Consider the following 27,059-nt stretch of genomic DNA (forward strand, 5'->3'; position numbering starts at 1 on the left):
TAAATCAAGACCTCTTTTTTAAAAAAAAGGCCCAATCTGTGCCGCAGAAAAAAATGACGCTACCAGGAAGCTGTAATGGAATGAAGCTCAAACTTCTCCAGTGTAACTTCCTTTCTCTAGGTCTATACACACATCTGTATGAGTCAGAGGTCTCATTGTACAATCCACTGACCTACTGACCCACTGATCCACTGTTTCCGTGTCGCGCGCCAAAATATCACACACCCTCAACGCTAAAACGAAGACATTCTAAACCTCATTCTCGAGGGTAGCGCGACCTGGATGCGTGTTAGGGACTCGGAGGACAAATATGATTGAAGAATAACAAAATATAAAACGGGCAGAAAATGGACTACATACAGTATGATACCGCAACGTATTGTACCAGGATAGCTAATTAATTACCACTTCTGGGTTTCACGAATTACATACCAGCAAATACGCATTGATTTCTTTCTGAGATGAACGGTATAGAGTGCAAATCTTGACTTTCTCAACGGGCTAGATTTGTATAATGTGAGTACTTTTCTGTATTCCTTCATTACATGATTTCAGTCTGTTCAGCTCTCACAGTTATATTACATCAACATGTATGTGTTTATGTGAGAGATGGCCTGCAGTCTACCACATGCATGGTTTTCTATCATTTTTACCCTTCTCTGCTGCATATCTTATTGTAATCTTACATGCCTACGAGTAATTTGCGTTGACTAGCTTGTTATTGCCTGTCAGTGTTTGGTGAATTCAGGTCCGGGTTCAATTTTTTTTAAATTCATTCTTAATCCAATGTAAGTCAATAGGACGAGTATATGTGGATATACATGTCACAGTCACATTTGTGTTTAATTACAGTATAATTATACAGGGCCTTGCCTCCCCGAAAAAGATAACAAATATTTACCAAAGGACGCTTTGATTTCAATATTGTTATTGTTTACCTAATATATGTAGGGACGGATGTGCTAGAACAGCTAGGTATCGAAAGTAAGCATTAGTCACTACCTAAATTTAACATGTAATATCCGTTTGTACTTCCGAGGTTATCCCGGTGCGTTGTGTGTTGCAGGGTATGTCGGTATACTTCCATGTGTCAAAAAAAAATCCGTTCTCTGTACAGCGGGTTTCCCGTTGCAAATAATAAAGTGCAGAGGCAGCCCTCCCGTGGGCCGGGGAGGGGCGGGAGTTTCAGTACTTCTACTTTTTCAAGTACCACGAAAGGTCCCTTTTACGTAGGAAAAGGGCCTCCTATTACTTCAGATAAATGTCCCTTAATAAATCTGATAATTGCCACTTTTACTTTGACAAGCGCCCCATTTTACCTCTGATGAGTGCCCCTTTTATTGTAATACCTGCTCCCTTTCCTTTCTAATCAGTGCACTTTATCCTTCTGATAAGTCCTTCTTTTGATTTTAAATTATGTGCCTCAATTATAATCTGATAGGAACCCCTTTTCCTTTGTAATAGGTTTCTCTTTACCATAATCATTAATGCCCCTTTTAAGGTACGAGAAGTGCCCCTCACCACCTCTGATAGGTGCCCCCTTTACCTCTGATAAAAACGGCTTTTTCATATCATAAGTACCCCTTCTCTGATAAATGCCCCTATTAAATCCTGATAGGCGCCCCCTTACCTTCGGCGAGTGCCCATTTTCCTTTTTGATAAATCCCCCTTTATCATTCTCACAAGAGCTCCTAATTGCTTTCTAATAAGTGCCCCCTTTTCCTTTCTCCGCAACATGTTCCCTTACATAAAGCTACTGAGAGCAATTTTTTTCTCCAACCCCCCCCCCCCCGATCTCGCTCACATTTATAGTCGATGTAATTATGTAACTTATCAAAGGTATGTCCATTCTGTCATGATGAGACTGTGTTTAAGCCCCATCAGGATTGATTTTTCCTCTTTAAAAGATCTAATTGGTCACAATGGGACTTCACGAATCTTACAATTTGCATATTCAAAGTATCACACCCAACGGTAAATTATGATAATTAAGCAGTATCTTGAACATGGGAAAGAGAGAAACAAATATATATCTAAAATATCTCTGATATTGTATTTATCACAATATGGGGTGTATACCAATGTCTGAAAATGTTTCGCTGTTGTGTTTTCCTTTGAACGTGCCCCCGACCCCCCCCCCCCTTTTTTTTCCGGAAAGCGCTTTTTTTTTGGTGCCCCCGATTCAGAAGACGCTCCATCGTCCCTGAATAATTGATCAAGGCGCTTGTATTACTGTCGCGGCCATTGGATTCAATTACTATTCTGTAATAAATACACTGTACTTCCTGCACTCCACCCCCAAGGACCTTGTGAAAGTGAAACATGAACTTACTGGGAAGATTGTTCAAATCAGTCTCTCTATAGGCCTACTCAATGAGTGTTGCTTCCTCTCTGCATGCTCAGCAGCAAATTGAGCACATTAAATAAAGTGCAAATTATCGGCCATTTTAAACCTTCTGCCTTCCATAATGGCAGATGCACGTTGGCAATATAATCAACTGCCAGCTTTTTTTCGACTTGGAAATGACAAAAAACAAAACTGAAATCTGAAAGTCTCCTCATATACAGACACAACCAGTGTGTTTATATTCATCACCTTGAAGCAGCACTTACACTGGAGAAAAGAATAAGAAGTACTTCTGCGCTACAGGAAAAAATTAATTAGTGAAATTTGCATTATTATTACAATTGGTTCTGAGATTATTTATCTATGAAACAGTAATCATTCACCTCTATTTATACCGTATATTGCTCGACAAGGGGTTGCAGATTCGTACATAGACTAATACAAAGTGATGGGCCGACCGTTATCATTTCCTGATATTAAATGCTTACCTGAAACTCGTACCTGTATCATGATATTTCATGACAACAATTTTGTTACGTGATCTAGCGATATCATCAACTCCCGCCATGGCATCCTCGTCACCACCTACCCGTGGTTACCATGCCGACGGTGCATCTTTAAGTGACATCCTGCTGATGGAGTTAGCCGAGCACCTCCATCCAAACGATTATCGTCCCCTTGGTGTTCGTCTTGGGTTCAACGAGACCAGACTGTCCCAGATAGAACGATCGCATCTAGGAGTCATCTCTGAATGCATGTATGTCATGCTGACAGAATGGAAAAGGCGAGAAGGGCAGGACGCTAAACCACAACTTCTCATCCAGTCTGTGCGAGAGAGCAAGAACTCCGAAGCTGCTGATTGGCTACAATCAGGTATACGACACAGAGGAAATTGATGTTGATAATAATTTGCACATATCTTACCTAATTTCTTTGTAAAGGATTGTTTTAATGATCATTGAAAAAAGTTGGGATTGATTTTGTGAGTGGTGGTTTTGATATTATCTAATGTAAAGTCAAAGTAAAATAACTTAAACTTCAGAGCCAAGATAATATCAGTAGCATGTTATTGTCTTGAAGTCAGTGGCGTACGACCTTTTTTTAGGTCAGCCATTGGCATATTTTTTTATATTTTTTTATATATAATTAAAAAAAGGGGGGTTCAACCCCCCCCCCTCCTACGTACGCGCCTGCTTGAAGTCATGGGTCAGAAGAATATATACCTGTGACCATATACATACCTATGTCCAGGTTGAAACCATTAGACTCAATGTTAAGGCTTTAAACCGCCCAAAGACAGCCGCCGCATTTTTTTTTATAAATATTTAAATGCTTGTAATGAATGGAAACTGTGCTCAACATAAAACTTGCGCGTATTTACTGGTCTCTGTATTAATAGTATAGGATGAGGAAATGTAAAGCGCATTACACGTTACGTCATCATTCAAAGAAAACACTGCAGTATAGCCGCCTCATATCTGAACGAGCCTTAACATTAGCTTTACAACACACATTTCACCGTGCTTTTCTTAATCAATGCCATATTCTAATTACTACAGAACTTGGACTTTGCAACCCTCCTTTACGGACAATATCAGGTAATATAGCTTTCAGTGATTCTTAAAAACGTACATTATAATTATAGACGTTCTTTTCTTATCCTGTCTTGATATAAACCAACAATTACAATAAAAACGCTGGGTATTTATTTAACTGTCAAATGGGGTATCGTATATTATAGATCGTATATTATATATACCTGATCAAACCGAAAGAGGGATGCAGGTGAAAACTTTCTCTGATAGGAGATACTGCGAACTGAAATTATTCATTTTTATGCAACCAAACTAAAGAATATCTTTATTATTATCCTATTTTGTTTAAAAATCAGTGGCATTTCAGCATAGATGTCGGCTTTTAGAGTATAATAGGCCTAGTTAAATAATGCGGGATAAAAAATGTAAAAGTTAGTGAATCCATGTTTTCAACTTGTTGAATGAGATTTTGATTTTCTTAGTTGAAGATAGACTGAACGAAGGCAATGTGCCCGCCTTACCCGACTGTTTAACCGAGAGACCGGTGGAATTAGCCGAGCTGAGGGGTAAACTGCGTCGAGTAGCCTCCTCCGATAAACCTGGGCGATGGGTGGCGGTGTGCGGTATGGGAGGAATGGGGAAAACTATCCTGGCTAACCAAGCAGTAAGAGATGAGAAACTTGTAGAAGGTTGGTCAATTTTCGAAAGTAGAAGAAAACAATGATCATATACTCTGTGTGTATTGTTGCCCCTCTTACAGGTACATTTCTAAAAGTATCGGTTATATGACAATTGCTCCGGCGACAATTGCCTCGCGTCATTACAGTAACTGAATTCGTACTATACCTCCGGATCAAACACGATACCTAACCCTTTCCCTAAACCTAAACCTATTATCACCAACAATTGCCACCCTAACCATAATAATAAAGGCAGGAGCAAATCTCATACCTTCTTTCAATTTAAGAAGAAATTTGATTTAATTAAGACTTCAATTCTCCCAACTTTGTTAAATGTGTTCATCTACATAACCAACCTGAGTACATTTCAGACTAAATGTAGTAATTTCTCTGGAGTAACATAATCTAGTATCACTTTTCTGTTCAACATTTTCCAGTGTTTACCACTATTTATTGACGGCCACGTGCCACCAGATTGTTTATGTTAATATGTAAAGCGAATTTAAATGTTCATGTAATGCTCTGTATTAAAGTACAAAAAAATAATGTTATGTTTCGAACATGATCAGAACTTTTCTCAGATGGTATCTTCTGGATGTCGATGGGAAACGTGAAAGAAGAAAACAGTATCCCAGATCGTCTAGAGACACTATGCCGAATCTTCGACAGTAACCTATCATCAGCACCTTCTCCTCCTAAGACACTGGAACAATGGAAGAATCTCTTAACTAAACTCATAAGTCAACGATATCCCAGGTAAGTAGATAAGTGTGTAAGATAATAATACCAGATGAAAGAACATTCTCATTGAAAGCTAAAAATTATGTCGTGGTTTAGTGGATACGTCACCGGGCTGTAGATCACATGGTTCGCGGTTAGAGCCCCTCCGCGGCACTAATGTCCTTTAGTAAGACATTAGTCTACATTTGCCTCTCTCCACCCAGGTGAGATAAATTGGTATCTGGTAGGAATAACTTCCTTGAAATGCAAGAACGCCATGATGGCAGCCATGCTAAACCCGGGGTAATAATTATGGAGCGTCAGGAGTATCAAGTCTAACAGACATGAGTGTCCTACAAAACCCTCTTGTATATCATTATTACAATACCCAATGACTTACAAGATGAGACAAAGCATGGAGATACAGATGGGTGGATTAAGGTGTTAGGCTTAGGCTTTTCTGACGAAGTGGTCTTTTAGGTACCCATGACCAGGGTAACATTGCCAATAAACTGCCCTATACAGTGTGAGTCAAAAAAAAGTTTACACCTAGAAAATTGCTGATTATTTAAAAAATCATCGATGAACATTAAACTGTTATATGTCTTATGAAAGAGTGTTTTATCATTAATCATTTGGTACCATTTTTGTGTGGTATGTGTTCACGCTTGGATGAACAGGAGTCATTGTTTGCGAGAGTGTAAAAATCGTATTGCGCCAAAGTTGCCTATGTGATGTTTCAATAAAACAATTGGGATTTGGGTATTAATTCGGTCTTTGCAGATCCAAATAACACTCCTAACAAAATTAATCATGCCACACATATCAAATATCGAATATCGAATTTCAACGAACATTTGTGCGCGTGTGTGTGGGTGTGTGTGACTTTGCCCTTTGTAAAAAACATATGGAATGCATTTCATTTGATACATTCAATTCATTCTCTCACTCCGCTGATCCCAACATAATACATACTTAAGGCATCACTTTGGCGCAAGTCGATTTTTGCACTCTCGCAATCAATGCCACCTGTTCATCCAAGCGTGAACACATACCACACAAAAATGGTACCAAATGATTTGGGATAAAACACTTTTTCATAAGATGTATAATAATTTACTGTTTATAGATGATTTTTAAAATAATTAGCAATTTTCTATGTGTAAACTTTTTTTTTACTCACACGGTATGTATCTGTTTCATACACTTTCACGCTGAGTATTCTTCGATAAAGTTTAAAGTGATTCAATGGAAAATTCATGCAGAATCGTGACAAACTAATACATTGGTGGTCCAGTTAGCGGTTGTATATGTTCTTTTGTAGGTCTCTTCTGGTTCTGGATGATATTTGGATTCCAAATGTGGTGGCAGCCTTTGATGTACGTTGCACTGTTCTTATGACTACGAGAGACAGCGGGGTGATGAGTCGTGTTTCAGGCAAGACATCAACAGTTTTACTTTACAAAATATAAAAGAGAAGATGCCTAGCAATAGATATAGTTAATCTCTCTATATATTAGTTGGTTTTGAATGAAGCAAGGTTCACTGCTCATCCATCTTAGTATAGTCGTGTGAACACTGGCATCCGTGTGCGATAACTGGCAAAACCTCGTACGATACCACTTGATTTAAATCATTATTGTACATTTCTTCAAATCGGGCTATTATCATTTATAATAATATAGAACTTGATTCCGATCACTGATATATTATGTACCTGTATAAGTGGGATATTTGACAATAGAAAGAAGGTGAAATATATAATTATGGAAACGTGGTAATTACATGTGAGCTGCTTGTTAATTCCACAGGAGATAAAGAGGAACTGAATTTGTCTCACGGTTTGTCTAAAGACCAGTCTATCAAGGCATTATCTGAATGGACTTGCATCCCGCTCGATAATCTCCCTCCCGAAGCCGAGCTCATTCACGGCTTCAGCTGCGGGTCACCTCTCGTCATCTCCATCGTAGGCGCCCTCCTTCGTGACTTCCCTGATCGCTGGCAGTTCTATGTGGCACAGATGGAGGCTAAAAAACTCCAGGATCTCTCATCAGATTCTAGCTACGAGTACCGTAGTGTTTATGATGCAATCGAAATGAGTGTAGAGCAACTGACGACTTCCCAGATCGAGGTTTATTCTTGGTTCGCCGTCTTCGAAGAAGGCATCAAACTTTCGAGTCAGGTGAGTACTTGTAGTGCTTGTCATGATGCTTTGATTTAAAAAGTATAGAACATCTAATGAACTACAGAAGATTTATTTTCCTTCACTCTGTTACACATCAGGTGCCATGTTCACACTTACAGATATATTTGTTTCTTCGCTCTCTCGCAATAATACAATGTAATTTTTACTATGATAAAGAAATTATTTTGTAAAGAAAACACACTAGAAAAGATATGAACTTATGTATGCGGGCACCTCGCTGCCCAATATATGAATACAAAAGGGATATATTCAATCACCTCGACGCACGAATATAAGAATATTTGGACAGTCATCTCGTTGTCCAGAATCATCCTGTTTAAAACGTTCTGAGCTAGTGACCCGAACGAGCATTGTAAATATATAAATTCGATATGAAAATGAAACATATATTCGGGCACCTTTGCACCCAAATGTGACGATATTTGGGCGCCTCGCTTTCAACGAGATATTTTGGGACCTCGTTGACTAATTATGTGGGTATCTAGGCACCTCACTGGCCGAAATTATGTTTTTAAATGTTGCGAGTGAGGAAAAATGACACTCAATTGTTTTTAAATTGTCATTTCTTCAGGATTATACAAGGCGGTTTGTAGAATTTTGTTTTCGCGACATTGAACTTTATTTCATAGTGGTAGAAAAATATAGATTTTTAATAGATTTTTTTCCCGCAGCACCGTGGTTGAAAGACCTGCAATAAAATATACTATATTATACTACTTCCCTGTTGCCCGTAGAGTTGGAATGAACTCTGTTACCTCTTTTCATAAATTGATTGTGAGAATATAATTTATTCTTGATAGATACAGCTTATATCTTTAGAACTTGTTAAAATCATTTCATGAAAAGAGGTAAGAAAACTTATTCCAATTTAATGGGCAACATTTTAAGAGTACTACTGCTACTACTACTACTACTACTACTACTAGTACTACGGCTGCTTCTAATTCGTTGAAGGAATTTCAGATAATCATTACAAAAAATAATTTTGAACCAGGTACTAGCGATGCTGGTGGAGTGTTCCAAGGAAGAGGTAGAAGATCGAATGAGGGGTATCACACGTAGGTCTTTGGTCTCTACAGAATGGTCTACTTACGATGAATGTCGAGTCTATTGGATTCATGACCTCCTTCATGATCATCTGGTTGCCAGGGGAGCTGGAAGAGACAAGGTAGGCCTAGGTCTAGTCCTGGTATATTGGATTGTCATATTATATACATGTACTTAATAAGAAAAAGGTTGAATGTCACTAGAAAGTTCTATGGATATTGTTTGCTATGATAATAACAGTCGGACAATACACCAGACGGTGGCCTGTACTATAACTGAAGACGGACAATTGGTGAGAAAATTACTTGGGAAAAAACAATGCAAACAAGAAATGTCCAACCGTTTTCTAGTATTTGCAACAGCAAGTTTGAAAACGAAGACCAATAAAGATTTATACAAGATACCTTAATGAGTTTACGAATCATAGATAACTCTTGGTCGTATGGATTTCATTTTGTGTATTCATTTACATCGAGCGAGAGAAAAATAGGACATCAGTTATGTTTAAAACCCATAATATATGCATCAACCGTGAATTAGTCAAAACATATACAGTCTACGTGTATAGTTTAGAAGTCCCAGAGCATTGCAAGGTTAATACAATGTCACTACAGTTTGATATGTTTGTTTGCTCTGTAGCCACTGACCATCTGCAATGAGTTCAGATGTCTGCTGACGCTGTGCAAATTCAAGTCCTGTAGAAGAGATATTATTCAGGCAGCCTTACATTTCCCACCTTCGTCCTTAGTCTACAGGAGAGCTCTAAGAGTAGCCCAAGAAACTAGAGATGGGTTTTACATCAAAGAAAGGTAAGAACTAGTACGAGGATGTGTCGTCATATAGTGGTCCATTCCCTTGACTCTAAATCCAATCGTCGACGGTTCGAATTCCATCACGGCACGTACATCCTTTTCCAAGACAATATTCCACACCCAGGTGTAAATGGGTACCTGGCAAATGCTTGGGTAATAATAATTACAGGGCTCTCAGGAAGAATATTTTTGATGCTAATGAGGCTTCCATGGGTAAATTTATTATCATCATCATCGTTATTAGACTATTACTATTATCATTATAAATGCGTGAACACAATAGGATAAAATAAATCGGAACCCATGAATATGTCACAACAATCTACCTTTCGGTGCCAGGTAAAAACTGAAGTTAAAAATGACAATTTTAGTTCTGACATTTTTCCACCGGCCCATGAAAAACAAACATACTATTCCGAGGTCATCACTGATCAGGATATTTATCTTCCTTCCTGTTTTTGGCAGCACCAATATCCAACCCATGATGACTTGTGTGAGACATGGAACTACTGGTAAATCTGCAAGACGATCTCAACTCCTACCAGACGGCAAAGAAGTTGTATCGGTTGGATTCGAAGGATTGTTTCAGGTAAAAGAACTCTCAAAATAAGAAAAAGACTGATTGACGATATAAGAAGAAGCTCCAACGTAATATACACAAATTACTGGCATTAATTCAAATGTAGATTACGTTAACATACTGAAAATCAAATAAATGTAGAATGCCAACGCCAGTAAGTTCATATTTAAAGAAAACAAAAAATGCATGAAGGGTAAAAAGGAAGGGGCTAGACCGACTTAGGGATATGTGTGTATGTGTGTGTGCGTGTGTGTGTGTATGTGTGTGTGCGTGTGTGCGTGTGTGAGCGTCTGTGTGTGTGTGTATGTGTGGTAGAAGGCATTAATCATGCATGACTATTAATATGTTTATTCTTAAGATCTTTTTATCGTTATTATACTGTGTTTCTCTAATTTCCCTCTGCGAAGATCACTGACAAATACTCGGGTGCAGTTCGGATGCAAATCTCTGCTCACACGGACAGCATCAGCGATCTGTCTGTTAGTCCTGACGGCGCACTCCTCGCTACCTCGTGCACTGCCGACCGCTGTGTCAATGTTTGGAATATTACGAAGGAATGTAGCCAATCACAGCGTCTTGTGAAGCGATTATGTCAGGACAATGCCCGAATTACCTGCTGTGCTTTCGTTTCCGTCCGCAAGGAGCTGATGCTTGTTTCTGGGGATGATTCAGGTTGCCTTAAGGTATTGATTATCCAGTTACATACATTATAATTTAATTCTTGCTATTTCTATCATTTGCTACAGGTCCGTGGATCGAGATAAAACCCATAAATGATAGAATACAGAATTTCAAAGTATGGCAATAATATTCTACATAACGTTGTAATGACTGAAAGCATTAATATAGCTTTTTACATCTGAAATCCTGCTTGTCTATTGAAAAACAATCATACTTTTTTTTCCTATTTTTCCTATGTTTATACTTTGTTTCTCTTTACAGATATGGGATGGATGTTTTTCATTAAGACATTCAGTCAAAGCACATGCGTTATCTATCATAACATGCAGTCCTTGTCACGCTGAGGGTACCGTTTTAACTTGTGCGAAGAGGGATGACACAGCGATGGTATTTTCTTCTTCTACTTTTACAATTTAAATTCAAATCGGTATTGAACAGGCAGAAAAGACTAATACAAGATTAATAAAAACATGCATTAAAACAATTGTAAAAATGGCTAAGCTTGAAAAGAAACAAAAACTTTTATTGAAACTTCCGCCATTTCACTTCATTGATAGGCTAAACGTCAAATAATCCATTCTACTTGTTGTGACATCAGTTCATTACAAAAGAGGAATCCCATTTATCTCATGCATTTGAATATTATTAATAGGGTTCGAGGTTAAAGCTAATCTTGAGCTCTGGTATGGGCATCGTTTGTCGAGAGAGCATGACTATAATTCATTCTGGATTGTTTATCCTGCAGTAGGTTGATTGCTTGAACCAGTAAAATGAAAACAACCTCACAAAAACTTGCTGGAAATCATTTTCAAAAAAAAAAAAAATAACTCTCATTAATTTTGCCTATAGTAACCTGTGTTGAGCACATGGTGTCGAGTCTACCTTTATTTCCTAACCTTTCTTTGCTCATTACTCAGTCCCTATAATACATTTTCTAACAAAATCGTTTGGCACATGTCATTTATGTGTAATATTTAACATTCAGTGCAATTTTTGATGGATTCTGTGAAAATTTATTTTTCTATCATTACCAGAACTCAAGCTTATCTTTAACTTGGTATTACAATTTGCCTTCTTTCATATTCATAATTATAAAGGTATTTTCTGCATCATCGGGCGAACGAAAATGCGAGATAAACCACTCAGACGATGTTTTAGATGCGGTGTATCTTAGCAACGGTTTAATCGTGACAACGACCGGATTTGAAGTTCAGGTTTCTAACAGCAGTGGACGTCGAATCTGCCTATGGTCGGGTAATACCGAGAATGAGTTCTACGAGAAACTGAGCTGCTGTACCGGATCAGAGGGACACCTCATCGCTGTTACCGGTCGAGGAGGAAAGATCACAGTAAACAATGTGGAATTTAAATATTTCAAGATTACAATAAACTGTTGTAATGTTAGGGTAGGATTATCAAAAATAAGCATAATCGTCAGTTCTGGAATTGGACGTGTGGAAAATGTTCAAGCTGGCTGCGCAACGTGAATCAAAATGTACATGTCCCTAGTAGTAAATTGATGTTCCTTCCATGATTTCTGGTGCATTCCCAGTGCAAGTAGGGTCAATTATGTTCAAGGGAATCCCAAAGCTGACATGTGTGCTCAGCATACCAAATCTATAGGTTCGTATAAATCCGTGCACAAACAGCCAATCTATTTTATTTAAAATGTTAAGCACGTGTTAGACTCACGAGGGATTTCACAATTTGGCCCAAATGTATTTTGTTCTCTCTCATCTGTCTGATATTAGTGTAATAATGATAAGAGATTTTTACCCACCGATTCGAACCCTAGTACTAAGAGTAATATTCCACCTAATGAAGAAGACTTTGAAAGAAAATAGAATGATTATTGTCATGGGTTTCTAATACTTGTAAAAGAAATCACAATAATCTGACGATAAGAAGTTTGAGCCTTACCACAACAAACTAGCTAATTAATAGTCTGCGTTGTTTTCACCATTACTGCCGTACGAAATATACAACCAATTGTATTTTTTTCCCTACATTACCACTTCATGACGAACTGTTTTATATTCACTTGTTCCCATTCATCTTACAGGTTTTGAGACTGGGGATGACGTTTCTGATTTCGCGGAATCTGTCGCTATTTTGTATCCTCAAAACTGGGGGCATCTTTCGCCTAGTCAATCATACTTCCATTTCATCATTCAACGGAGAGAAAGGCAGTAAAGAATCGCTCTTCCTCACTACGACACATGACTGTGGACTTACAGTGGTAACTCTATTTTTCTCAACCATCACATAATATTGTATTGAGTACACATAGGTATATCGATGAATTTGATAACATTGTAATTAAATATTCGTAACGGGGTGTATGCCTGACCTTTTTCTTGAAAGTACATTTGATAATTTCTTACAGCAGTGGTTGCAATGTCAACATCATTTGGCAATACTCTAGTTTATCAAACATTTCAGAGACTAACACTTTTCTCGCTTAAAGGTGTGGAAGATATTAAAACAAGATCCCCCTGTCACTTTGAACCACGCCGTTTGGGATGCATCATTCAGCCACAGCGGAGAACTCAATTGTCTTGTTGCTACCGAGTGTCCTGACTCCAAACAGATAATGGTAAATTAACCATGGGTGTATCATTTATAATCTTCATTTATGAAGCCCTGAACTGAATTCCCTATGGTCACATTTCCTACCCTTCCTTGCTTTTTTTTTTTTTAACGAATACATTCTCTCGCATCAATTTACGTGTGCATCAACTACAGAGTATCAACATGACTGTCATGTAATCATTTCATATTTCTCGTTTCGTCATGCTTCGAGCGGATACTTGTGTCATTAAAATCGATCATTAATATTCAGATTAGTCCACATTTCGAACCAGTTTTAAAATATTATCAAGGGTTTTGAAGCAGTGGTTACTACCATTTTTAACATGAGCGGAATAAGTATTGTGGTGATACATACATTGTCATAGCACTTTCTACGGATATTATATACTCCAAGTCATATCTGACGCATGAAATACTCCGTCTACAAGAGTTTTAGTTTTTTTTATTCCTGAGTTATCCCCTTCACCCCCTCCCCTTTTTGTAAAGATAACCAGCAAAAAACACGTACTTGATTTTATTTTTTATATTAAAGATGGCGACTTACTCGGACGAGAGAAACTGCTTCAGTTCCTGTACCAAAGTACTGAAGGTAGGCGAGGGAGTTAATATCAATGCTGTTGATATTAGCAAGGTCCCAGGGCAAGCCGGTGTGTATACAGACGAAGGCATACAAGTAAGTAATGGAGATTATTAACGAGTTAAATAATATATAATACAACCAAAATACTAAAGAAAAGGCTGAAGGTTTATTAGGGTTATTAAGGTTATTGTGGGTTGTTATTTAATATTTTTTCATGAACAGTGACTTCGTGATAACAGCATGGCATATTATACTTTTTTAGTGGAAGGAAAAATATATAATGTAGCCCTATATTTATTCGAAGCATGTGGGGTTATGGCCAATAATCTTTGCATGGTGATAAACTGATGACAGTGAAGTTTATTTAATGACGGCTCGGACAGTTTCGATATCACTTCATTTTATTCCCTGTACATCCATATGCTTCTGTAAATTATGGTATCAATGATAACAAACCTTTTCAACACCTTTAACCGTATTCAGGTTGTAAAACTTCCAAAACCGGGCAAAAATCGCAGCAAATCAACGAATGACTGTCACGTCTTTGAGCCTTCAGAAAACAAGATTTTACTAGCACGAATCATTGGCAATAAGCGAGAACTTCTTACCGTCTCTACCGGTTCAGGGATAAGCATAGAGGTAAGGACTGGATTAATCACCATGTAATCTCGAAAGAAAACACCAATGGCCTACAATGTCGATTGGTTGTTCTCTTACGACAATCGTTTCGAAGAAGAATGACGTTATAGAGGATATATAGACCAGTTTCATAAGATACGTTCATCAATAGGTTTGACCCTTTTGTATCTATTCACAACTCGACACGATAGTAACTACTTTCGAAAAATGAACCTAACTCAATTTCATTAACATTGTGCGTCACCTATTGAAATGTGCGAACATGATTATGTGAATGACATATTGTGCAATCCGAGCACAATCTATGGTCGGCGACCGACCGATTTGTAGCCTACTCGGTCACCGCTGGAATTTAGCCATCGCCCAACGATATTTGGAGAAGACGAGAAGGATGTAGAGCACCAGCGATGCCTGGGCGGTGCCCTGTCGATTTCCCGTCGGTCGCCGGTCGATTTTAGGTCAAAACTAGGCGAAATCGGGGAGCTTCTCCGGGTGGCGTCCGGCAGTGACCAACTGATGACCCACCGATTTCCGAGCGGTCTCCCACCGGCCACCTGCTGATTTTAAAGAAATTGCCCTGCGGCCGACCGGTGATCGGCGGGGCAACAAAATTCGCTCGGTGCCCAGGCGGTCGACGGCCGGGCACCGACCTAATCTAGTGTTCGCCGTCGAGCGATTTACGTCAAAAATCGAAGCCGCTAGGTCAAAGGCTGCTAAACGATGTTGAAATCGCCGCCCAGTGAGCGACTGATCTCCCAGTGGCGACCGGGCGGCGACCGCACGGCAGCCTTTTACCCAGCAGCTTCGATTTCAATGGCGAATGCTCGATTAGGTCGGAGCCCGGTTGGCGACCGCCCGGGCACCGAGCGTATTTTGGGCGGCGAGTGAAAAGTGAGCAGACGCCGCCAAATTTTAACTCCGCGCTAAAACTTCAGCGATGCCCGGGAAAAATTGCTAAAAACTCGCCGCCGAGCAGGCTACTTTTTGGGTTGTGACCATAGCTTAAGGGATATACAAAAAAAGAATTGATATTATGCCCTTCAGTTGATTTTTTTTCGAAAATATGTGCGTGTTATTCGTTTGTCACTTATTATGCATTTATCAGTCGTCACCCATTTGTTATCCATTCGTCACAAATCTGCCACCCCTTCGTCCTTCTTATTCGTCACCATTTTGATGTTTTTTTCGTCATCCATTTGTTACCCGACTGTCGTGACCCTATCAAACATTCAATGTCCTTTCATCATCACCATCATCCAATCGTTTTCTTCATTTTCATTCGTCACCCATCTATCACCTATACTTTATTCATTTGTCACCCACTCTTCTTACATTCGTCACCCACTCGTCACTCACTCCTTTCTTATTCGTCACCCAATCGTCATCTATTCTTATCTCACTGGTGAACCGTCGTCACCCACCCTCCTCACACTCGACACCCACTCTTCTCTAACTGGTGAACCGTCGTCACCCACCCTCCTCACACTCGACACCCACTCTTCTCTCACTGGTCAACCGTCGTCACCCACCCTCCTCCCACTCGACAATACTCTTCTCTCACTGGTCAACCGTCGTCACCTACCCTCCTCCCACTCTTCTCTCACTGGTCAACCGTCGACACCCACCCTCCTCCCACTCGACAACCACTCTTCTCTCACTGGTCAACCGTCGTCACCCACCCCTCACTCGACACCCACTCTTCTCTCACTGGTCAACCGTCGTCACCCACCCTCCTCCCACTCGACACCCACTCTTCTCTCACTGGTCAACCGTCGTCACCCACCCCTCACTCGACACCCACTCTTCTCTCACTGGTCAACCGTCGTCACCCACCCTCTTCCCACTCGACACCCACTCTTCTCTCACTGGTCAACCGTCGTCACCCACCCTCCTCCCACTCGACACCCACTCTTCTCTCACTGGTCAACCGTCGTCACCCACCCTCCTCCCACTCGACACCCATTCTTCTCTCACTGGTCAACCGTCGTCACCCACCCTCCTCCCACTCGACACCCACTCTTCTCTCACTGGTCAACCGTCGTCACCCACCCTCCTCCCACTCTTCTCTCACTGGTCAACCGTCGTCACCCTTCCTCCTCCCACTCGACACCCACTCTTTTCTCACATATCACAACGTTTGGAGCTAAATGGACCCTAAATGGAATTGAAGAAAATGCATCAGTCATGCTCTGTGCTCACAAGATATTACATATCCAGTATCTCTGTGCAGCCGGTATCGTTCAACCACTGTGCATTGTATTAAGTGCGTGGACTGTGACAGAGACTATAGGCGACACAGTTCTCAAACTGAATCATCTCACCAAACACTTTCGCTCGGCAAAGATGTGATGGTCTTACATCTTGGAGACGCGGGGGGGGGGTTAACATTGACCAATAAAAACGAGTCTTATATGGTTGGAAAGATAAAATTACATAGATAAATGACTTTCTCAAACTAAAAACTAGAAGAGGGCGGTATGCCAAATTGTGACATGGTAATAAAGCTCTGTCGCCCGACCCGTTGATTTTACACAGAAAACAAGCTGAAAATAACAGTACATTGACGACTTTAAAAACTAAGACACAATTGTAAATCGTAATAAAATTTGAATTTGTTTGCGTTACTACTCTCTTAAAAAGTAAATCGAATGATCACTGACGTTACTCCTTTAAATCTTTTCTTCTTAGAGAGCACTTCATATTCATTCCTAAACAAGTGATCACTGACGTGACTCCCGGGGGAGTGAAAATAGAGTGAAATTCACTCTTTGTCGTATTATATTAGTCAATCTAAGCAAAATATGTGGTACTTTTAGCATAATGGAGATGGATGTAAAAAAAGATTTGTTTTTTCACATCATTCTCCATAGAACATTTTTTGCAAATAAAACAAGCACTGTTCAATGACCCAAACGTTTTGATATTTTCGTCACCCATTTTTCACCCACCCGACACCCACGCTTATCTATATCATTACCGCATTTGCCACCCACTCTTCTCTCGTTCGTCGCTCAATATTTGTCATCTATTCTTCTCTCATTGGTCAACAGTCTTCACCAACCCTCCTCTCATTCGTTACCTTCTCTTCTATCATTCGTCACCCACTCGATACCCGCTTTTCTCTCATTCGTCATTCATTCGTCATCCAATCTTTTCTAATTGGTCAGCCGTCATCACCCACTTTTATCTTATTTTCACCCGTTCCTCACCCTCTCTTTTGTCATTCGTCAGCCATTCATCACGTACTCTAATCTCACTCTTTCCACTCTTCTTTCACTCGTCACCCACTCTTCTCTCACTCTTCACTCACTCTTCACTCACTCACCAACTACTCTTCTCTCATTCGTAACCCGAGTGTCACCCTCTCTTATCCACTTGACACAAACTCATTCGCCAACCATTTTCACTCATTATCCGTCCATCTGTCAACAATAGTTACGTTCACCTTTTTCTCTCCTCGGAAATTGTTTCTCAGAGTAGTGGAGCACTTCTCACTGAAATATCATTATTGATAGTGGAGCACTTTTGCCTTGATTGTTACCGCTTTAAACTGCATGCTTATTATCATGTTGCTTTGTCTGTATTTTAAAATCAGGTTTGGTCGACGGATAAGCAGCCATCAGTGGTATCCAGCAGTCCTGTCATAACGTCCCACCAGGGACTTTCTGCCGACTTGTCATGTGATCAAGCAAACCTAGTAGTTGGCTGTTCAGATGGAACTGCTCTTCTGTTTAAGGTTTGCTTCATTTATATAGACCACACACGATATAAAATGTGATGATGACATGAAAGCAGAATGAGATGAAGAAGATGAGCAAATAAATTTGAAAGGGGAGTAATATAACGAGGAAAAAGGGAGAAAATTTACGGAGATGATAATGGGATAAAATGTGGACTATGGGCAAGAAGCTGGAGGATTAAATTGCAAAGATTGCTACATAATTTGATGATCAATTCAAGAAGGTCTTAATGTAATGTAAAAGTACGATAAAATATGGGGTAGATTACTGTTTCATTATCAAGTCTTGGACAATAGGCAGATTACATAAAGGCAACTGATTCCTACCCAATACACTGTTATGATGTTTTTATAGATGTGCGATGGTAGTCTAGGCGAAGGGGAACCAATCCATATGCAGGGCCCACCAAGTCGTGTGAGTCGGACCGAGTTCTCAGCCGATGGAAAACTAGTACTACTAGCTGGCTGGAAACACCTAAAGGTAATAATAACAATAAGAACAATGGTTAGACCTGCAATTGTATTAGAACGATTTGTGTGCATAGAAGCACGTACGCTCCACATCGCAGATGAAAGAGCATCTGTTGGACTTTCTATGTGTTGCAAGTCTGTAGCCTCTATAGTGGAGGCTGAAAGAAAAGCCTTACGAAGTTTCAAAGGAATTTGGGTGGAAGAAAAAACCTAGATAGGGTTCACAAGCTTTGCGTACAAAATGAATGGGATTTGGAGGAAGAAGATCAAGGAGAAGGTGAAGTAGAACGCAAACGAAAGCAAGGTGTTGACGGAGGATGTCAATGAAACAACTATTTCTTATAAAAGCGCTTTACCGACCAAATCACTTACCGTATTATTATGACCCCTGTCACTGGATACAATTACTATTCCACACATTACAGTGCACATTCTCCTTTTTACGGGCACTCACATGCAAATCCAAAATATCTTATTGCCCTTTGCATCCTACCGGCTACCCATTTTAGCACCTGGGTGGAGAGGAGCGGTGTAGATAAAATGCCTTGCTCAAGGACATAAGTGAGGTGCCAGGGCTCGAACCACGACCCTTGCATTCTCAGTCAATTATTAAACCACTCGACTACAACACCTCTGCTTGATCCAAATATTTAAGGACTCTACCCATTACTTTTCCAAAAAAAGTAAGGCACACCATGAATATGATCATTCATTGATCATAGAAATTCGTTTGGGAGCATCACTATCTCTTTGGTTTTTACATTTTCTTCCGAACCTGATGTGTCCTATGCGTTGAAAAGGAAATTAAGCGAGTTTTACAGGCAGAGAAATAGTTTTTTCTGAGAATCTATGCATTGCAATGTAAACATACATACAATCATTCTATTAGCTATTATGCTTGATGGATGAACTTGAATTATGTTATGTTATTTTGCTGTTACTTCTTAAATCTATTTATATGTAACACCAGTGGATGTGGAGAACCTCATGGCAGCATAGAAATTCTTTTAGGTAATCCTCAGGCGTCCGCTGGTGGAATTTTCACTGTCTTGTAACTCTTAATGTCATTTGCTCTGTATTGTCATTTCTATTTTTGTTTATACATGTACTTGGAAATCAGTTAAATTTCAGAAAATTAAACAGATTTGTTACGGTCGTTTCTATTGCATTTCATATTCAGGTATATGATGTGAGCACCCAACAGGAGTTGAGCAGTATTACGGAAGAAATGCCCATTGCAATGGCTCACTTTATTACGGACTCCAGCAAGATAGTTACATCGACAGGGACTATGATAAAGGTAAATTTGTAAACCTATTTTAAACCCCTTTTCACTCAGTTTGGTACCAATATACCTGAATATACGATTGGTGCCACTATACCTCACTATCAGTTAGGCACCAATTTACCTCACTATCAGTTGGGTAACAATATACCTCACTATCAGTTTGGTACCAATATACCTCACTATATTTTTTATTAAAGAAATAGTGTTCAATGATTGGTCAACAAAGCATCATGTTACCAAACATTATATTGCTATGATGCTACCGTTAAAAAAAGTGCTATACCATGACGTTATCCATGTTATAGTGCACTATTCCATGGATGACGTCATAGATATTTTCTTCCAAGGCACTAGTGCACATATATTCAGCGAGCGTACAGGATTTCAAATGCCTCCATTTTTATGAAGGTTGGTTTAAAAAAAAAATATGTATATATATATATATATATATATATATATCATGCACTATTTCAAGCCACTAGTGAAACAATTGATTCCTCGGAGACAGAAATAATTTTAACTAGAGCCTCTCAGTGCATGGTATATTTGTTTATTATTATTTAGGTACCAATATACCTCACTATCAGTAAGTTACATGATACCTCAGACGCGGATCCAGGATTTCTTAGGGGGGGGGGGCCCAAATTTGAAATTATGCGAGCCAAATATTGGTACGTAATGGTGACCAACAGTGACATTATGCGGGGGGTCGGTACAGGGAGGGGCGATTTTCCCCCTCCCTCCTTTCGCGGAAGATTCGACGTTTCATTAAATTATTAGAGAAAGAAGACAATTCGTTGTACCGTTATCGAAAATAATTCTCGTCTGAATTAATTATTCCCCCTCCCGCGCGAAGCGCGGAAAATGTTACGATTTATTAAATTATTAGAGAAAGAAGACGATTCGTTGTCGAGTTCTCGACTCTTAATCCTCGTCTGAATTGAGGTTTCCCCCCCCCCCTCTCCCGCGCAAAGCGCGGAAGCTTTTAAATTTCCTTAAATCATTAGAGAAAGAAGACGATTCGTTGTACCGTTTTCGAAAATAATCCTAGTCTGAATTTAAATTTCCCCCCCCCCCCCTCCTCCCGCGCGAAGCGCGGAAGCTTTTACGTTTCATTAAATCATTAGAGAAACAAGACGATTCGTTGTACAGTTCTCGACTCTAATTCCTCGTCTGAATTCAGTTTTCCCCCTGCCGCGCGAAGCGTGGAAGCTTTTACGATTCATTAAATCATTAGAGAAAGAAGACGATTCGTTGTACCGTTCTCGTCTCTTAATTATGTCTAAATTCAGTCTACCCCCTCCCCCTCCCGCGCAAAGCGCAGAAGCTTTTAAGTTTCATAAGATTATGAGAGAAAGAAGACGATTGGCTGTACAGTTCTCGACTCTTAATCCTCGTCTGGATTCAGGTTCCCTCCTCTCACGCGAAGCGCGGAAGCTTTTAATTCTCATTAAATCATTAGAGAAAGAAGACGATTCGAATTTCAAAGATGTTCTTTGTCTGCTCCTTTTTCTTCCTACGTCCTCTTCCGATTTGGGGGAACCACCCCCCCCCCCCCTCCTTGCTACGCGCCTGCGGTCAGATAAACACATTTTGATACCTTGTCAGGGGTTTTAGGCGTTTAATTAAGGTCAGATGAGCATTTTTTTTGTATACCTTATTATTTTGTGACACTGGCAGGTCACTATTTGGCGTGGGGACCAGGGGGCGGAGCCCCCAAAAATCAGGGGTTTTAGGCATTAAATTACCGTCAGATGAGCATCCAAGGGCCCGCCGGAGAGCTCTAGGTGGAATCCAGGGGGCAGAGCCCCCGGAAGCTTAGGAGTTTTAGACATTAATCACGGTCAGATGAGCATATTTTGATGCCTCATTATTTTTATTTTATTTTTATTTATTTTTTATTCTATTATATTTCTCTTTAATATACTTTTTTCAAAAAATTGGGGGGGGGGGGAGCTCGGGGCTCCCGATCCCCGCCGTACCTCGGGCCCTGACATGTAGGAATCTCAAGAATCATATTTCTTGCCTGGCTGTAAATTTAGCAATTTGTCATTTTCCAACAAACACATACAAACGTATAATTTACTAAAAAGTGAGGAAATATCTCGGAAATTATGTCATTTCAGCATTATTTGTAATCCACCGTTGTGGAATTAGAAATAAACCACGTTTGAATTTGATTTTGCCCAAGCCCCCCCCCCCTATTAGTACGCCAGTATCTCCTCTTTTCCTTTTTTCTTTCCCTTTCCTTCCTTCTCTCTTATTTTTTTGATTGGGGGGGGGGGGGTCAACAGCCTGGGAGGCAAGGCCCTTTCGCCCCCCCCCCCCCCGATCTCCTTCTTCCCCCTTTTTTCTTTTCTTCTTCCTCTTCTTTCTTTCCCTTTCTCTCTTCTTTCCCTTTCTCTTCTTTTCCTTTTTTTTCTTCTTTTTTTTTGCAGGGGGGGGGGGGGGCAAGGCCCGCTCGGCCCCCCTGGATCCGCGCTGGTGATACCTCACTATCAGTAATAGGTACCAATATTCCTCACCAGCATTTTTGTATCAATAAGTTCTAATCAGATTATTTTGCAAGCAATGTATGGTATAATATGGAGAAAATGAGATGAAGGACGGTAAAATTATCTTTGAATAATTTTAATTTCCTCTAGGTAAGAACGGCAAGAGATGGAATAGAGAAGAGCAAGAAGAAAAGTTACACTCAAGTCACAGACATCCAAATTTCTAGAGACGGTTCAATGATGGTCACTACGGGACATATCAGAACATTTGTAAGAGAGCTCACAAAACACGATTGAAAAATACTTTCTAGAAATCAATTCAAGGGAAATAGTCAATACCTTATTGTATATCCCATAGAATTATGTTTGGATTATGTTACAGGGCATTGCACTGTTTGCACGTTCCAAAAAGTGATACATGATGCCATTGACTTTGCCTTGAGTTTATTTTGCGAAAGTCTTAGCGATCGTGTTTAAGGTAGTAGTCTTGCATCCCTTCGACAACATGTTGGGTTGATTTCAGAGGACTATGGGCACGTAGATTATTACCGTTGGAGCCACCTAGTATAGCAGGCTAGCCCCCTGCTGGAAATAGAAACGGAGAGACTGGGACCCTGAAAGGGGGAGAAGGGGGTCCATATCGGTATTGTACAGATATGCTTTATAATGATATAATGTATATCGTATTACTGTTATACCATGTAAACAGTTACCCATCAATTATCACGGATTCACCAACACCATTCTGATTTGATAGGATGTACATTTTTTAGTTGTGGAAGCTTATCATAGTTTGCTGTGTAGCGGCTGCCAAATAAATGAAATAACATTTCCGTAGAGTATTTTGTATAGGTCTAGACACACACAAATGTACAAGCAATTTTTTTCTCTTCATATTTAAGCATATTAAGCCTCGCTTTCACTGTTTAAGCCGTGAAGAAGGAACGTGGAATAAATTCTTTTGCCACCTTCTTTGTAAGACTTGTGAGTTGAAATTTGTGTATATCACTAAAACTACTTTAAAAATTAGAATGTATTGTTGGTTGCTTAATGTTGTTTTTTATGTCCATTGCAGGACAATGGTTACATTGAGTGGTGGAAGGCAGAGGAAGGAAATCTAGTGTTGTTGCAGAGATTTCGACTCAACAGCCGCACAAAACGAATCATCTGCAATCCTCAGTTCTCTTCATTTGTCACAGTAGACGAACTGGGACACATATTCGTTTTTGAGAGAATTAACACAAAGCATTGAAAAGAACTTCGATCGGGACCACAATAAAGCTACAGGGAAAAACATGGAGGAGAAGTAATAAGATGTTAGACATATGTCTTCAAACAAGGCATTGTATCTAACATAAATTTTTTTTTAAATAAAAAAACAAGGCATTGTATCTATATATAATGTTATCTGGGAGGATGCGCAAGTCTTTGTAGTCTGCTCAGCATTGTGAGCGCCCGTAACAACTAACATCGTGCCTTGCTCTAGTGTTTCCCAGGGAGTGGAGAATATGAACAAGCCTGAATCCGATGACCGGGATGTGTTAAGCGCTATATATCTACAGAATATGATTATCATTATCCAGTTTCTCAATCTGTGTTGTTGGACGGATGTAAATCTTTTCAATGCTCCATATGCTACGAACCCTATAGGAGCCCGACAGGATATACGCCCGAACGAATAGAGTGAACACGTAATGTCATTATCGTACCTGTATACACAATGCAATTGATCATATTACATGTATCTGTAAATTTATTCCTCAGTTTGTGCTGCCTGTATCCATACACTTCATATCAATAGCCAAATCAGTCGCATGGCTTCAATTATTTCATAATGTTAGTATTCGGTCCATAATCTTCACTTTATCTGACTATGTTTTTTGGAAAATATTCATGTTCAACATGAATATATTTTTAACAGTGACTCATCTAACTGATTGGGTTTTTTAATTTCTGAATCTACGGGCATCCACAATTATTCACTGTTTATAAAGTTTCTCTCATTTATTTATTCGAATCTTTTGGACGATCTGTTTGAACATAAATGTTGCTATGCGTGATTGTTTACTGAATACCATTTAGAATTGAAGTGAATCGAAGTTTCGAAATGTTAATAATCCTGTCAATATGTTCAGTTGCTTTCTAAATGCAATACAATTTCTACAGTATTATAACCTATTAATGAAATGACCTTTTAAGGTCAAATTATACATCAAGAAAATGTTAATTAGATCAAACACTTTTAAGTTAATAAGGTCAGAATTTTTTTCGGGGGGGGGGGTTCAAGGGAGTTTTACAACCCCTGCCCTATAAACAATTTTTTCAGTTTTATATTTTCGTAACGTAGAGCTATTGATTTTTCTTGTGACAACATTTGACCGGGCTTCCCGATGTGTGTGTGGTATGTGTGTGCGTGTGCTTAACGGGTTTGTAAAAATGTCCCAAGGTCTGGGGCGGAGAATAAGGTCGGAGTTTTGGGAACAGATATAAGCAACAACTAGCTATAATCCTCTTTTGTTTTACAGTGTATTCCTCTTGACTATTGAGCTCTTTATGACTAGTAAGTACATGTACGAAAGATTGTAACACGTGTGTGTTTGTGTGTGTGTTTTGTACTGTCCTGTCATGTACAACAATATACTATCCTACTAAATTATATTGATATCAAGATTGAATGGTAGTCATCTGGAATGTAGTGCTGGCGTGACCAGCTGTCTATCGAATAATGGCTGGAAATTTGTCAATCTGTTTTTGTATTATTATATTTAATAATTTCTGCATTCCTATGAATACAGAAGGGGTATGCCTATGTATGGAGCCCCACCCGCTCTGTATCGTGATGGACTACCTATGATTGAACATTTTCCATCTCCGAATTTTTATCAGCGTGTTGGCTTTTTTTAAAACTTGTATCATATGCCTTCTTACAATACAATACTCGTTGTATCTTTTCACATTAAAGGTTTAATTCTAGCAATGCTTTTTCTCTCTTTCAGCTTTCAGCTTTAAAACGAGAAAGACACGTCCTTTTTTTAGACGTTGATTTGCAGCCTGTTTTCTATTTTTACGATATTACGATATTTAAAAATTCAAACATTTCTAACTTCTTAAGGTTTGAACGCTTTCCTGCTGTTCTTAAAGGCTTGATATCTTTGCGAACAAAAATGATTGTATACGCGTATACGTTCCATAATTATCCGCAAATACAAACATTTTTGTAGGAAATAATTAAAGGGAAAGTCCACCCCCAAAATAAGTTTGTTTCGATAGAGGCAGAATAATAAGAAAAAATCAGGTGAGTGAAAGTTTGAGCAAATTCTGAATGAAAATAAGAAAGTTATGAATTATTGAAGTTGTGATCAATCAAATACAAATTGGCAACTCTGTGACTTATTATACGAGCTCTCCTTCATTTGCTTTGTGCATAATATTCCATAAAATCATGTTTTCTTCGTTATTGATGACGGAATATATATTTGTTCCTTGCAGGGGGAGTATAGAAACATATTTGCAATTATTATATTTAGGGTGCATGTATGGTTGAAATTTTTCTTGAGGGAAAATGAAAATTTTAGATTTTTTTAGTATACTGAGCAAATGGAAGTTGAGCTCGCATGATACGTCATAGAGTTGCCAATTTGTGTTTGATTGATCACAACTTCAAAAATCCCAACTAACTTATTTTTAATCGGAATTTGCTCAAACTTTCACTGACTTGTTTCTCTCATTTTTCTACTCCTATTAAAACTAACTTAATTTCAGGGTGGACTTCCCCTTTAAGAATTACTCGACCAGGTCTTAAGTCTTGATAGACCTTATTTTGTACTGTTATTGATTTTCTGTTTGTTGTTATATTAAGATCTTTTTGTTTTTGATTTACTGCTTCGTATCACATAATATAAATCTCTATTTGTGTATTGCTAATTGCAGTTTTCCAGATTGAAGCCGCCAATGTCACTTTTTGTATTTAAATCGCGGTTTACATGTTCATTTTCAAATTGAAAACTTGTCATCAACAGTGGTTTTCATTTTCATTCTGCATAGTACACTTTCTAAAAAAATATATTCTTACTAAGATGTAACAGATTACGAAACATTTACAATACATACCAACACCCTGTAATTTGAAAAGATGTTTCATACATTTCTTGTTATTAAAAAAATGATTTTAAATTCCGTTGTAATGAATTTTCCGTGTTTTTTTCTTTTATTTTTACTGCCTCTTCTTCTTTTTCTTTTTTTTGAAAACAACCCTTGTTTCAGGAAAAAAATTAGAAAAAGATAGCAAAACAAAAACAATCACCTTGAATGATGGGGGAGGGGTTTATGGGGCCATTGCCCCCAACAAAATTGATATTTAAAAACAAAATTTAAAAAAACCTATCGAGTATCCAGCAGTCATTGTTATATTCCAAAAGGTAGCTAAAATGCAACAACATTTGTTTTTATGTCTTGTATTTGCTTATTCAGGGAATTATGTAGAGAAAAAAGCACAACAAATATGATAACCCTTTTCCCCGAATTTGTGCCTCTCCATTTATATTTCTATTTGTATTATATTGTAAGTTGCTGTTGAAAACAACAAAAGAGGAGAAGAGTTTTTTTTCAGAAATTTGAATTTAACAAGTGTCCCACCATTCCCTTTGA

General features: G+C 38.9%; 1 protein-coding gene across 2 annotated transcripts; it reads left to right on the forward strand.

The window, feature by feature from the left end:
- The first annotated feature begins 250 nt into the window (after positions 1–250).
- On the forward strand, positions 251–25,311 carry LOC100887910 (apoptotic protease-activating factor 1). 2 transcript variants are annotated; one of them, XM_030999059.1, is made up of 22 exons: positions 251–516; positions 2,894–3,220; positions 3,907–3,945; positions 4,365–4,571; positions 5,132–5,318; positions 6,607–6,719; positions 7,094–7,464; positions 8,483–8,656; positions 9,175–9,344; positions 9,813–9,936; positions 10,335–10,610; positions 10,870–10,995; positions 11,706–11,957; positions 12,671–12,847; positions 13,076–13,204; positions 13,733–13,873; positions 14,264–14,419; positions 18,015–18,155; positions 18,514–18,639; positions 19,810–19,929; positions 22,563–22,682; positions 23,488–25,311. In XM_030999059.1, exons 2-22 carry the CDS (start codon positions 2,914–2,916, stop codon positions 23,662–23,664), a joined length of 3,633 nt encoding a protein of 1,210 aa, XP_030854919.1. In that variant the 5' UTR covers positions 251–516; positions 2,894–2,913; the 3' UTR covers positions 23,665–25,311. The 2 variants fall into 2 exon arrangements, with proteins under 2 accessions (XP_030854919.1, XP_030854920.1); XM_030999060.1 differs by lacking the exon at positions 18,015–18,155.
- Positions 25,312–27,059: the final 1,748 nt, after the last annotated feature.

This window comes from Strongylocentrotus purpuratus, unplaced genomic scaffold, assembly GCF_000002235.5.
Source record: "Strongylocentrotus purpuratus isolate Spur 01 unplaced genomic scaffold, Spur_5.0 spur5_scaffold_5, whole genome shotgun sequence".
NCBI lineage: Eukaryota > Metazoa > Echinodermata > Echinoidea > Camarodonta > Strongylocentrotidae > Strongylocentrotus > Strongylocentrotus purpuratus.

What these genes read in the sequence shown, in the direction of transcription:
- LOC100887910 (XM_030999059.1), top strand. Translation starts at nt 2,914, where the DNA reads ATGGCATCCTCGTCACCACCTACCCGTGGTTACCATGCCGACGGTGCA. An exon ending in TCCTTTACGGACAATATCAG is followed by an intron (nt 3,946 to 4,364) that starts GTAATATAGCTT and finishes TGATTTTCTTAG; the next exon opens with TTGAAGATAGACTGAACGAA. An exon ending in GCATCAAACTTTCGAGTCAG is followed by an intron (nt 7,465 to 8,482) that starts GTGAGTACTTGT and finishes ATTTTGAACCAG; the next exon opens with GTACTAGCGATGCTGGTGGA.